The sequence below is a fragment of the Eschrichtius robustus genome, chromosome 10, assembly GCF_028021215.1.
Source record: "Eschrichtius robustus isolate mEscRob2 chromosome 10, mEscRob2.pri, whole genome shotgun sequence".
NCBI classification, from domain to species: Eukaryota; Metazoa; Chordata; class Mammalia; order Artiodactyla; family Eschrichtiidae; genus Eschrichtius; species Eschrichtius robustus.
The window spans coordinates 5,987,741-6,001,174 of NC_090833.1; the positions used below are offsets into that span (position 1 = coordinate 5,987,741).

At 54.7% G+C, this 13,434-nt stretch overlaps 1 protein-coding gene across 1 annotated transcript in view; it reads right to left on the reverse strand.

The window, feature by feature from the left end:
- HMCN2 (hemicentin 2) overlaps positions 1–13,434 on the reverse strand; it is a 151,174-nt gene that overhangs the window by 55,567 nt on the left and 82,173 nt on the right. Inside the window, exons 34-45 of the mRNA XM_068552870.1 lie at positions 13,257–13,426; positions 12,221–12,375; positions 11,682–11,778; positions 11,113–11,208; positions 9,401–9,577; positions 7,527–7,684; positions 6,548–6,671; positions 5,946–6,121; positions 4,830–4,926; positions 4,516–4,635; positions 1,862–2,023; positions 755–1,036 (exon numbers count right to left, since the gene is read on the reverse strand). Coding sequence (XP_068408971.1) covers positions 755–1,036; positions 1,862–2,023; positions 4,516–4,635; positions 4,830–4,926; positions 5,946–6,121; positions 6,548–6,671; positions 7,527–7,684; positions 9,401–9,577; positions 11,113–11,208; positions 11,682–11,778; positions 12,221–12,375; positions 13,257–13,426 — 1,814 coding nt within the window. The remainder of the gene's footprint in view (positions 1–754; positions 1,037–1,861; positions 2,024–4,515; positions 4,636–4,829; positions 4,927–5,945; positions 6,122–6,547; positions 6,672–7,526; positions 7,685–9,400; positions 9,578–11,112; positions 11,209–11,681; positions 11,779–12,220; positions 12,376–13,256; positions 13,427–13,434) is intronic.

A 13,434-nucleotide genomic window follows, 5' to 3' on the forward strand; every position in this document is an offset into this window, starting at 1 on the left:
GACTGAGCAAACGAGACGGGAATTAGAGCAAAGGGGAACACCAGATGGGTCCCTAAATCCACAGAGCAGAGTTCCATTCAGAAAGGAAGCCACACTCTATCAGGCAGGGATAGGTGGGCGAGGCTGGGGAATCCCAGCAATGATGGAGACGTGAGAGGGTCCTCCCTAAAGGACCCCTGCCCACCTCTCCCTCCTTGTCTCTCTCCACTCCCCGCCTCCACCCTGAGGCATGCAGTAGGAGCTCAGTAAGAGATTGGAATCACAAGGCTCTTCTAGCCACCATGAATGTGCTCCAGCCCTCCGCAGAGTCTGTTCCCTCTGCCTGGCACTCTTCCTCTCACCCCGGCTCCCGATGAACCCCTACTCAGCCTTTGCATTTCAGCTAAAAGGTCACCTCCTACAGGAAGCTGCCTTGACTTCCCAGGACAGCGGTCAGGATCTTCCTGATCTCTCGGGGAACCCCCGAATTCCCCCATCACATACGAATCATGCAGGATAAAGAATGCCCGGAACAGAGAAGGGGAGCAGCAAACATGGGAGACAGGGAAAGAGGAAAATGAGGGCTATTTGGAGCCAATCCTGATTTTGAGAGCAGCGTTTGCAGCTTCTTCCAACAGGAGCCCTACCCAGAGGGGTCTGACTCCTGGCAGAACAAGGGGGTGGCCCCAGGAGCACAGCTTGGGGACAGGAGCAGCCTTGCCTTCTGCAGCCTGGTCCCCTTCCTGCCCTCCTCCAGCAGGCCGCCGGTCCTCACCCAGCACAGAGAGTGAAAATCTCCTCTCGGCCCTCCCGGCCACGTTCTCGGCCACGCAGCTGTAGCGCCCGGCGTGGACAGCCCGAGTCTGCTGCACGTGCAGCCTCTGACCCTGGTTCTGCAGCCGCAGGCCAGGCTCGGCCCCCACCGGCTCGCCGTCCCGCTCCCACGTCACCCTGGGCGGGGGTTTCCCTGTGGCGTTGCATTCCAGAGTGGCCTCCTCGTCCTGGACCACGGACACCTGTGTGTGGGGCTCCCGGGGGCCCACGATCTGAGGGGGAACTGGCATGGGGAGAAAGCACGTCAGGGAAAGTGGGCCGCCGGGCACCAAACACGCGCCACATGCCAGGCTCTGGGCTCGCCTCCATTTGGCCTGTGCTCCTCCATGTCCCTCACTGGCTGTGTGACCTCAGCCAGGTGACCTCACCTCTCTGGGCCTCCACTGTGCATCTCTATAATGGGGTCAGAAAAGTACCCCATGGCCCCCTCTCCCACACCCTGTGAATCACAGGAAGGCCTGCCGTTTGGACAATGAGCTCACAGAACAGCCCTGAAGATTTGTGAGGGGTTTTCTTCCTTAGAAACCAGAGGCTTCCCAGAAGGTAAACAGCTGTTAGGGCTGGCCGAGGGCGGGGGATTATTCCACAGGTGGGGTTCTCCCCAAGATGCTGAACAGCATTTTTCTTGGTTTTATTTTCTAGAATGATTTTTACAAGGTTGAGATATTTAATTTCATCCCGGCAGGACAAGTAGATGGAGACTTATGTTTCCATCACATATAGGAGCTTCATATCAATTTTACATTTCTTTAGTTTTCAACTGTTTCAAGCTGTGTTTTTTTCCCCCTCTGGACCATTGGGGGCTTCTTGGGATCACGCTGCCCCCTCTCTCACGCTGAGGTCAGGAGCTGTAAGAAGCTGCCTGGGGGTAGGGGGCAGTTGAAATGCCAGAGAGCTAAGGGGTAACAGGAAAGTGCTCTCATCAACCCTGTTTTGTCTTTGCTTGGGTTTGGGGGTGAGGTCTGTCCTGCCAGGGCACCTGGCTGCCCACCCTTTGGGCCCCTTCTGGCCCCTCCCGCCTGGTTCAGGTCATCCCAGCCTGACTCACCATGCACCTCCAGATGCTGGTCCTGGCTGCTATTTCCGGCCACGTTGCTGCACTCACAGGTGTACGTTCCCTCCTGGGCCGGCTGGGCCTGTGCTAGATACAGCAGCCGCCCCACAGCTGACACCTGCCCAAGGCCGGCCCCATCCATGGGCAGAGGCTGACCTGAAGGCATGAGAAAGAAGCCCCTGGTCCTTGGTCCTTCCACCTCGAACACTTGTCCTCCCATCCATCCTGGCCAGCTCCTGCTCATGCGTCAGGTGCCCACTTAGATGTCACCTCCACCAGGAAGCCTTCCCTGAGCACCAAATCTGATCCCGGAACCCACTCTGATCTCCCATAACACTGAGCCTCTGCCCAACACAGATAAGCCTGCAGGTGGCACGTCCGAATCCTGCCCTGGCGTGGGCTGTCCTGGAGGGCAGACCCTGCCTCACTTTCCCCCTGGGATCCTTAGAGGCTCTCTGGGGCCTGGCATATAATAGCGCTCAGTGAAGGCTATCGAATGAATGACCCATCCATCTAGCTACAGAGATGGGCGAGGGAGACCAAGCAGCTGGCACACCTGGCAGCAAAGAGACCCCGATGCAGGGAAGGATTTTGTAAAACAAGAGGCACTGAATTAAACACTAACTTCCAACATCCTGCACCTGCTCACAGCAGAGCGGCCCTCTGGGCTCTGGCCATCCATCAGCATGTGTCCCAGCAGGGGGAGGAGACTAGGTGGCCACATGACATTCTTCCTCGCTCTTACATTCTATTCTCTGTCCATGCTCTCTCCCCCGGTGACCTCGACTTGTCTCGTCACTTTTGGATTTATTCTTAGTCCAGACCTCTCTTCTGAGCTCCAGACACCTATGTCTGACTGCCCACTTGACAACTTGTTGGGTGTCTAACAGATCTCAAAATTAAATGCCCCAAACTCCCTATCTGCTCCCCCAAACCTGCCCTTGCAGCCTCTCCATCTCGGTGGCGGCAGAATCACTCTCCCGACTACCAGGTCAAAAGTCATTCCCCAACTCCTCCTTCTTCTGAGCCCCCATCCCAGCCGTCAGAAAATCCGGCCAGCACCACCTTTGAAATGCATCCAGACTATGGCCCCCTCCCAACACCTCATGGATACCCACCTAGTCCAAGTGCCAGCATCTCTTGCCCAGAGTCCCTGCAGGAGCCCCCTCACTGGTCACCCTGCTGCCACCCTTGCTCCCAACGCTCTATTCTCATCATGCTGGCAGGAACCATCTAGAGTACAAACCAGACCCCTACAGAAGCCCCATCTCACTCAAGGTAAAAGTTGAGATCCTTACAGCCTTTGATCCACCCCCATCGCTCAGGTGACCATCTCCTGCTACCGTCCCCTTGCTGAATCTGCTTCAGCCCCACTGGCCTCTTTGCTGTGCTTCAAACATGCTTGGCTCATCCCTGCCCCAGGGCCTTTGCACCTGCCATCACCTCTGCCTGGAATGCTTTTCCCTACAATATCCTCATGCTCATCCCTCACCTTCTCCACATCTGCTTGGTCAAATGTCCCTGGCCACCCAACTTAAAATTGCAAATCCCACCTCCCTCCCCCCCTCACAACTTCTCCCCTTTCCTGGCTTTTATTTCTCTCCATAGCACTTATCATGTCAGGTATTAAGTCATTTACAGGCATACCTCGGAGATATCATAGGTGCGGTTCCAGACCACCGCAAAAAGCAAATATCAAAATAAAGCGAGTCACGTGATTTTTTTGGTTTCCCAGTGCATATAAAAATTATGTTTAGTCTATTAAGTGTGCACTATTATGTTTAAAAAAAACAACGTACGTAACTTAATGAAAAAGACTTTAAAATGCTAACCATCATCTGAGCCTTCAGCAAGACATAATCTCTTTTCAATAGCAATATCAAAGATCACAAATCACAGACCACCATGACAAACATAATTATAATAATGAAAAAGTTATAAATATTGGGAGAATTATCAAAATGTGACAGAGACCCAAAGTGAGCAAATGCTGGAAAATGTTGGGAAAATGGTATCAATAGACTTGCTGGAGGCAGGGTTGCCATAAACCTTCAATTTATAAAAAACACGACATCTGCGAAACTCAGTAAAGCAAAGCACAACAAAATGAGGTATGCCTGTACTAACTTCTCATTTATTACCTGACTGGCTCAATCCACTGCTGTACGTCCAGCACCTAGAATGGGGCCTGGCACAGAGAGGCTCTCAACAAATACTGGTTAAATGAATGAATTCCAAATATTTATCGAGCACCTGTTTTGTACCAGGCACTGTCTTAGCCACTGCTGAATTCCCAGACGGTGCCTCCCAGGGCTCACGGGCTCACGGAGGAGCAGACGTTGAAGGACTAAGGTGGGTAATATGACAAGCTAACATACAGGGGTGGCGTCAAGGAGGCCTAGACTGGGGTGGAGGTCAGGGAGGGCTTCCTGGAAGAAGAGACATCTGAAGTGAGGCCTGAGGATGAATCCAGCTCTCATTGGCTGAGAAGGGGCTGCAGGGCCTTCTGTAACCAGCACCCGCACCCCCTAGGGCTGTAAGCCCACCCACCTCCAACTCAGCTAGAGTGGGGGCACCCAGCGAGGGCAGGGAGCAGCCTCCTTGGGTGGGGCAATGAGGGTAGGGCTGGGCGAGGTCAGCCATCCTACCGTCCTTCCTCCAGGAGATCTTGGGGAAGGGGACGCCCCGACATTCGCAGGACAGCCTGGCGGGGTGCCCCTCAGTCACAGTCAGGGTGCGAGGCTCCGGTGAGGGGAACACTGGAGGGACTGAGTAAAAGAGAGGAGGTGAGGTGGGCAGGAAGTTGTGGGCTGGGATAAGAAAGGGACCCGGGGGGGAGAGGGTGGGGTGGAGGAGGGCGGTATCCTAGAACCCACTCAAGGCAGCCCCAACCCCAGGGCTTGAGAGCCAGCCCTAACAGGGACAGGGGGAGGGACCCCAGCCCAGCCCGGGAGACCCTCACCCCAGACATTTAGGTTGTAGTGTTTCTCCGATCGGCCTGCCTGGTTCAGCGCTTCGCAGGTATAGCGGCCTGCGTCCGCCACCCCGGCTCTGTCCACCTGGCCGAGAGCAAAAAACAACCCATCAGCGGGGGCAGCACAGATGGGATTACCCCTGGACAGACTGTGTGACCTTGGGCATGTCACTTTACGTTGCTGAGTTCCCCCCTCCCACCTGGAACCAGGGAGCAGTGGTGGCACCTGCTGCACCTCTTGTACCGGGAAGTTTCTGGAAGCCAGGGCCTTGGTGGCCTGACATGGACTGGGCACAAATGGCGGCCCTGCCAGCCTCACCCCACCTCCTGTTCCGAGGAGGAGGCGGAGGGGACCCTGTCCTCAGGGGTCAGATCCTGACCTAGGCGGGTGATGGAGCTAGGCTGTGGCTTTGCAGAATGAAGGGAAGGAGGGGGCGGTATTCCAGGCAGAGGAAACCAAACAAAGGGGCTCAGAGTTGGGAATGATCATATCACAAGATGTAGAGGAGTGGGAGAAGGAGGGGCAGGCTGGAGTGGAGCGTTCTCCCAGCACCTTGGAGAGGTACTTCCCCTCCCCCAGCTGACATGGATGAGCTCTTCTCTGGGGCAGGTGGGACCTCACAGGCATTCTCTAGAACTCTCCCAGCCACCCCAGAAAAAAGGCACCAGGTGCTCACAGGTGAGAGACGGGAGGCCAGTGTGGTCAGAACACGACCCAACCCAACGGTGCAGTAGTCGGGAGGAGGTGGAGCTAAAATTTAAATCCAGGCTGACTCCAGAGTCCCTGACCCTAACTAACCCCTGCCTTGCTGGGTCAGATGAAGGGCCTTAAATGCCCAAAGGCAAGGAGGCTTTCGAACAAGGAGTGAAAAACACGTGGGGGTCCTGAGGGAAGTGCCCCCCCCTGCCCACTGAGGGCTCAGTCCTGGGGCTTCGCTCTCCATCCGTTTGGCTGGAAGCAGCTCTGATGGGTCCTGGGACTGGAGGGGCCTGTGGGTCACAGTGAGCTGAACTGATGCTCACGGGGGCACCTCAGCCCACCCTGTTCGGGGCTCAGCTCTGCTCACAGTGGGGGCCCCCCTGGTGGCCTGGGAGGCCGCACACCTCCAGCAAGGCCTTGTCTGCGGAGAGGCGGATGCCAGGCCGGGGCTCCAGGGGGCGGCCGTCCTTCCGCCAGCTCAGCACAGGAGGGGGCACAGCGTGGCTCTGGCACTCCAGGGCCACTGACTCGTTGGCCACGACGGACACATTCAGCTCTTCTCCAAGGATGCTTGGGGGCACTGCGGGAGGGGGCGGGGCAGGGGCTGTCTCAGCAGCCAGGAGCAAACACCAGGGATGGGAAGTCACCGTTAGGATGAGGGCCCACCCCCTGAGCTGCAGCCCTCTTGCCCTCCCCTTGATGACCTTTAGAGGAGGCCCCCAAACCTGAATAGGATGGTGCATTATAACAACATCAATATCCTGAATATGATTTTGTACTTTAGTCGTGCCAGATGTTACCACTGAGGAAAGGGCCCACCTGCCCACCTATCTACAACAGGGGAGTTCACACTCTAGGAGAGGGCTCTGGGGGTCCAACTGACCCCTACATGAAGGCAGACACAGTCTCAGGCCAGACCTCCCACATCCAACCCCCGGGGATGCCCCAGCCCCGCCTTCTTGAGCCGCCGGCCTGCACCCGGCAGAGCCCAGGGCCTGACACTCACTGTGGACGTGCAGGATGGTGTCCCGGCGGTCCTCGCCCACTGCATTCACGGCCACGCAGGAGTAGCTGCCGGAGTCGGAAGCCCGGGCACTGGCCAGCGTGAGGACCCGGCCCCCAGGGAAGACCTGTGGCCCAGAAGGAAGTCCACATGAGGTCAGGCCCTGCTGGCAGGCACAGCGGGCAGCTTGCCCCAGACCCCCGGGGCCCGCCACAATGCAGAGGAACCTCGAGCTCTACCCAGACCTCAGGACCTCTGCTGGCTGGTGGGGAATAACATCGGTCCTAAGAAAGAGTCCCCTGGAGTAGGGCTATGGCTAGGGAGCCCTTGAAATAGGGCTGGTCCCCAAGTGTAAGATGCACAACTGATTTCAAAGAGTTTGTACAAAAAGGAGAATGTAAAATGTCTGGTTAATGATTTTTTATAATGATCACGTGATGCAAGGATACTTTTTGGATATACTGGGTGAACTAAAATGTATTTTTTTATACAGCTGGTTTTTTTTTTCATATTCACTTTTTATTTATTTATAAATAAATAAATAAAGTAGCCAAAGGACACTTTTATTTATTTATTTATTTATTTATGCCACACTGTGAGGCTTTCGGGATCTTAGTTCCCCGACCAGGGATCGAACCCGTGGCCCCTGCAGTGGAAGCAAGGAGTCCTAACCACTGCACCACCAGGAAATTCCTTAAAATGCATTATTAAAATTGGTTTCACCTGTTTCTTTTTATTCATCCTAATGCAGCTACTAGAAATTTTTAAATGACATATTCGGTTCACCTTGGTGGTGCGCATTATGTTTCTGGAGACCACCTGGCTCTAGACTCCGTCCAGCAGCTCCCCTTCCTCCCTCCAGCCGACCATCCTGGGCCATCATTGTCTCCCTCTCCCCTCGGCACTCCCAGGCCCTGACCTCTGCTCCCAGCACCTACTGAGGCACCCGGGAGGCGAGTCAGGGCGCCCCAGCCCTACTGACCTGGAGGCCAGAGGTCCCTGCCGTGGACACGGGGTTTCCATCCTTCAGCCACATCAGCATGGGGCTGGGGGCTCCCGTGGCGTTACAGGTCAGCCGAACCGGGGTGTGAAGCAGCACGGGGCCCGGCAGGCTGGGTGGCAGAGTGATGTACGGAGGCACTGCAGGGTGAGGGCGGCACAGGGCACCGGCTGAGCCCCACTGGGGGTGAAGCAGGCAGGGCCCCGGGCTGGGTACCCACACAGGAGCACACGGCCACAAACAAAAGCTTTTAGGGACAGCCACTCCCAACACGGGCGCAGCACTCCACAGTCCTTGAGGTGGCTCATCTCATCCCTCCAGCTCCACCACGCGGCTTCCACAGACGGGAAACTGAGGCTCAGAGAGGGAGGTCACCTGCCCGAGGCTGACCAGCTAGGAAGTGGCAGAAGCAGCACCTGAACTTGGGCCTTCTGGTCAGCATGAGGTCATTATCATGGGGATGGTATAGGGGTAACCAGGGTTGAGAATCCCTGGGCAGGTTTTGCTTTCCAACTCAGAGCTTTCAGCCTATAGACAGCCCCTCGTGGGCAGAAAACGGTCACAAGATTCAGTTGTATCTGGGAGGCATGAGCCATGACACCCAGGGTCCCAGCCTCCTGTCCAGCTACCTACCCCCTGCTCTTAAGATAAAGACCCAATCTTTCCAGCCTCCAACTGGTCCCCAGCACCACCCTGGCCCCTCCTCTCACTGTTCTGTAAGCTCCAAGCCCCCAGCCTCCTTTCAGTTTCTCAAATTCTCTATAGCCTTAGCATTTGGCACATGGTCTCCGTTTAGACATCCAGCTCTCAAAGATGCCTCCTGGGACCCCCCAGGCCAGGTCAGCGCCCCAGTTCCAGGCATTCAGTTGTACCTCACTTTTCCTAGCTCTTATCACAATTGTCATGAAACAGTACTTTGGGTAAAGTATCCAATTACTATATCCTCCACTAGACTGAAAGCTCCTGGGTCCGTCTTGTTCAGGGCTGCAGCCCCAGGGTCTGCCCAGAGCACGTACAGGCACACCTCGTTTTATTGTGCTTCACCTCACTGCACTTTGCAGATGTTGTGTTTTTTACAAACTGAAGGTTTGTGGCAACCCTGCCTTGAGCAAGTCTATCGGTGCCATTTTTCCAACAGCATTGGCTCACTTCTGGTCTCTGTGTCACATTTTGGTAATCCTCGTAATATTTCAAACTTTTCCCTTACTGTTCTATTTGTTATAGCGATCCGTGAACAGTGACCTTCGATGTTACTACTACGACTCACCAAAGGCTCAGATGATGGTTAGCATTTTTTAGCAATAAAGTACTTTTTAATTAAGGTCTGTACTTTCTTTAGACATAATGCTACTGCACAGTTACTAGACTACAGTATAGTGTAAACAGAACTTTTCTATGCAATGGGAAACCAAAACATTCATGTGACTTGCTTTATTTTGATATTCGCTTTATTGTGGTGGTCTGGAACTGAATGAACCTGCAGTATCTCTGAGGTCCGCCTGTACTCAGTAGATGGAGGAATTGACGTTTGAATAAATGGATGGTTGGGGGGATGGACAGCTGGATGGTTAGATGGGCGGCTGGACGGATAGGCAGAGGATTGGATGGATGGTTGGATCAGTGGAAGAACAGTTGGGTGTTTCCATGCATGGATAGAAGAATGGATGGATGAATGAATGGATGGATAAATTATAAATGGATGGAAGGAAGGAAAGATGAATGAAAGGAAGGATGGATGAATGGATGACGGATGGAAGGAAGGATGGATGGATGACAGATGGATGAACAGACTGAGGGACAAATGGATGGAAGACAACTTTGGGGACAAGGATCCCTTTAGTCGCAGGGCAGCTCACCATTGACCCGTAGGCCATACTGCAGCTCTGTGCTGCCTGCCACATTGGATGCTACACAGCGGTAGATCCCAGCGTCAGAAATTTGGGCTCGCTCAATGAGGAGAACTCTCCCATCAGCTGACACTGTCACTCCCGTCTGGGCAGAGACAGGCTGGTGGCCCTTGAACCAGGAAATATCTGGTGAAGAGAAGAGAGATGAAAGGGTCCCTGCCAGCCTTTCAGATTGTGCCTGTGTCATGGGCATCCAGGAGAGGCTTCCTGGGTGGTCATACGGTGTGCCTTTATTTCAGGCACTGGAGAAAGCCAGTGTTCTCCAGGAAGGGGGGCGGGGCAGAACAGGGCAGCGTTGTCTGAGATGGAACCGAAGGCAGAGAGGGATGCAGGCGGGGCAGCCAGGAGCAAGGATAGTCAAAGTCAGCCCAGCCCCTCACGTCCTCCCCCTGCCAGGAGACCACCCATGAGGGAGATCTTTAGAGGAGAACATGGTATACCCCAAAACGGCAGCCTCATAAATATGGACCAATTATAAAAAGCTACACGCACCCCCATGTTCATAGCAGCACTATTCACAATAGTCAAGACATGGAAACAACCTAAATGTCCATCAACAGATGAATGGATAAAGAAGATGTGGCACATATATACAATGGAATATTACTCAGCCATAAAAAAAGAACAAAATAATGCCATCTGCAGCAACATGGATGGAACCAGAGATTATCATACTAAGTGAAGTAAGAAAGAGAAAGACAAATACCATATGATATCACTTATATGTGGAATCTAAAATATGACACAAACGAACCTATCTACAAAACAGACTCATGGACATAGAGAACAGACCGGTGGCTGCCAAGGGAAAGGGGGTTGGGGGAGGGATGGAGTGGGAGGTTGGGGTCAGCAGATGTAAGCTATCATATATAGAATGGATAAACAACAAGGTCCTACTGTATAACACAGAGAACTATATTCAATATCCTACGATAAACCATAATGGAAAAGCATATAGAAAAAGAATGTATATATATGTATATGTATAACTGAATCACTTTGCTGTACAGCAGACATTAACACAACATTGTAAACCAATATACTTCAATTTAAAAATAAATTTAAAAAATGAAGTTAATAAAGAGATAATAAATAAATTAGTAACGACCGATTGTATCTTCAACTTCCTTACCTCCCGCCAGGGTCCATCCCAGAAGAGGGTTTCCCCATGGCAGAGGGCAAATACCTCCAGGGCTCACCACCCCAGGCAAAGCAGGGTTGACCTGGTTCAGATGGGGGACAGGAAACGGACCCCCCTCCTGGGCCCATCCTGTCTGCCGGGCACCCACGCCTAGCCCTAGCTCCCAGACCTTTGCTCAACTGCTGGTCTAGAGAAGAGGCCCAGATGGAGGTCCTGGTTCTCACCGCCAGCCCCGGGGCAGCCCCGTGAAGCCACAAACTCAGAAGAAACCTGGCAGGTTTGTTTCAGACACCAGTGCAAAGGCTCTGGGCCCTGGCAGTGACTGGCATGTAATGGGCATTGGATAAACAGCTGTTGAGAAGGAAGAGGGGAACGCTGGGGAGGGAAGGGGAAGGCCTGCTGATCTCATCCTGCTTTGTCCACAGCCAGAGTGGTGCCTGCGGCACTGCCCCGCCTCTTTGGATGGGGAACTGGGGTTGGCTGGAGGTGGCTTTCAGCCAAGAGGAGGGGTCTTACTTACCAGGAGGGGGTATGCCTGAAGCCAGACACTCCAAGTTTACGGAGGCATTTTCCAGCACTGCCTTTTTGACCAGGCCCGGCTCGATACTGGGGGGCACTAGGGGAGACGAGGAGAGCCCTGGCTTGGCCGGGGTACAGGCTCTGGGTGGCTCATCTCAGCCTCCCCAGTGCCCCTCCCCAGCCTTCCCAAGGTGGGCTGGGCAACAAGGACGACCCTGGCGCCCGACCCCCCAGGAACAGCCAGCATCAGGCACACCGGGGAGGTGGACCCCAGGCAGTCATGAGGAGTGACAAGGGCAAGGATTTGCCCATATACACAAGGACCTAAATGAGCCCCCAAATGAATAGAACAAGCAAAGATAAATATGAATGAGAGCAAGACTGTCCACTGAAAATCCGGCAGAAAACAACCAAAAGTGGCCCCGGAGCAAATGATTTTCTACTTCTAAAGTTAAGTACGTGACATTAATTTTAGAGCCCCCAGCCGTCCCCAACCCCCCACGGCAGCCCTGCGGGCCCTCAATCACCCACCACCCCAGGTCCGGGCTCCGCCTCCACCCACATCCTCACCCAACACCTTGAGCGCCACGTCCCTCCTGCTCTCCCCAGCCAGGTTAGTGGCAGCACAAGTGTAGATGCCTTCGTGCCTCAGGTCCACCTTCTCGATCTGGTGGAGAGGAGGAAGGGCAGGTGTGTGCTAGGATGTGGGTGGGGCCTGGGGTCAGAGCAACCCTGGGACATGGCAAGTGGCCAGGCTGCTGCTGACCCCAGCGCAGGAGACGTGAGGCATGGGCACAAGCTTGGTTCCGGGTGGAGTTCTGAGCCACACATTCGGAATCCAGGGGATCCCTCTGGTCTTGGGGATACTCCCCTCTCCCCATTTTCTCCCTCTGGGACCTCAAACTCCGGGGACCTGGACTAGGCTTAGGGCTCCCTTCCTTCTTCAGACCCAGCACCCCAAGGTCCACTGAGCATTTCTAGGGTGAGTGGACTCTGTTTGTCCTGCCCCCAGGCTGCCAGAGCTCCACCTGGGCTCCCCGGGGCCACTAAAAAGCAGCCCCTCCACCTGTGCAAGGTTGGCCTGCCAGCCCTGGGGCCCTTGCACGTACCTGCAGGTTCCCCCCTGAGGCTGCCAGGGCCACACCATCCTTCCACCAGCGGAGGCTTGGGGTAGGGACCCCAGTCCCTGCACATTGGAGGGTCACAGGCTGCAGGAAAGGGGCTGTGATGTTCTCACCCCCAACTATGACCACCGATGGGAGCTCTGGGCAGAGGGAGAGGCAGGGAGGCCCAGTCAGGGTCAGGAGGGGTGCAGTGGGCACCCAGAAACCTCTTCAATGCCTGGGGAGGGAGGGAGTGGCCTTGCAGGGCTGACCTCTAGCTTCCCCCCACTCAACCCTCCAGACACCTGGCCTTAGGGGAAAGAGCACCAGACTGAGAGCTGGCAGAGTTAGTCTTTCCCTTTAAAATTCTCCCATTCATCATCCATCCATCCATCATCCATCCATCCATCATTCATCCACCCATTATCCATCCATATGTGCACTGAGCATCTACTCTGTGTCCCACACTGCACTATGCACAGGAACACAGCAGAGAAAGTTCTGCGCTGCCCTCAGAGCTCCCAAGCTGGGCAGTGGAGATGAACAGCCAAACGAGAAATCCCAATACAGTAGGTGGGGGGCTATGGCCACGAGAGGCTGGGCAGTGCAGATTATAACCATGGTGGAATCAAGGAGGGCTTCCTGGAGGAAGGGGGTGTTTTTTAGGACAGACCTGAAAGATAGGGAGGAGCTAATCAGGCAAAGAGGAAGAATGTTCCAGGCAGAGGGAACAGCATTTGCAGGACTGGAGGTAAGAAAGCCAATGTATTTAAACAGTTGAATGAAGTTCAGCGTGGTCAGCATAAAGAGAGCAAGCCGGGGTCGGGGGGAGGCTGGGGAGGGGATCGAAAGCCTGTAGACAAGTGTGGTGAGCAGCTGAGACTACCCTCTCACACCTGTGTCTTGGGGAACTGGGAAGTCCAGACCAGAAATGCTGTCCAGAGAAGACCAGTTCCATGCCCTTCCCATGTCTGTCAGGCTTGCTTCACCCACCCCGGCATCCTTGGGCTCTCACTGCCCCAGAACCCCAGGCCGCCCTCACCGTGCACAGACAACTCCACTTCAGCCCCTGCAGTGCCCGCTTCATTGGTGGCCTGGCAGGCGAAGAGGCCCGCGTGGTCCAGCTCCACGTGGTCGATGTGCAGTGTGGTCCCCTGCGAGGTCAGCTGCACCCCGGCCAGCTCCTCGGCTGGGCGGCCATTCTGCAGCCACCTAAGGTG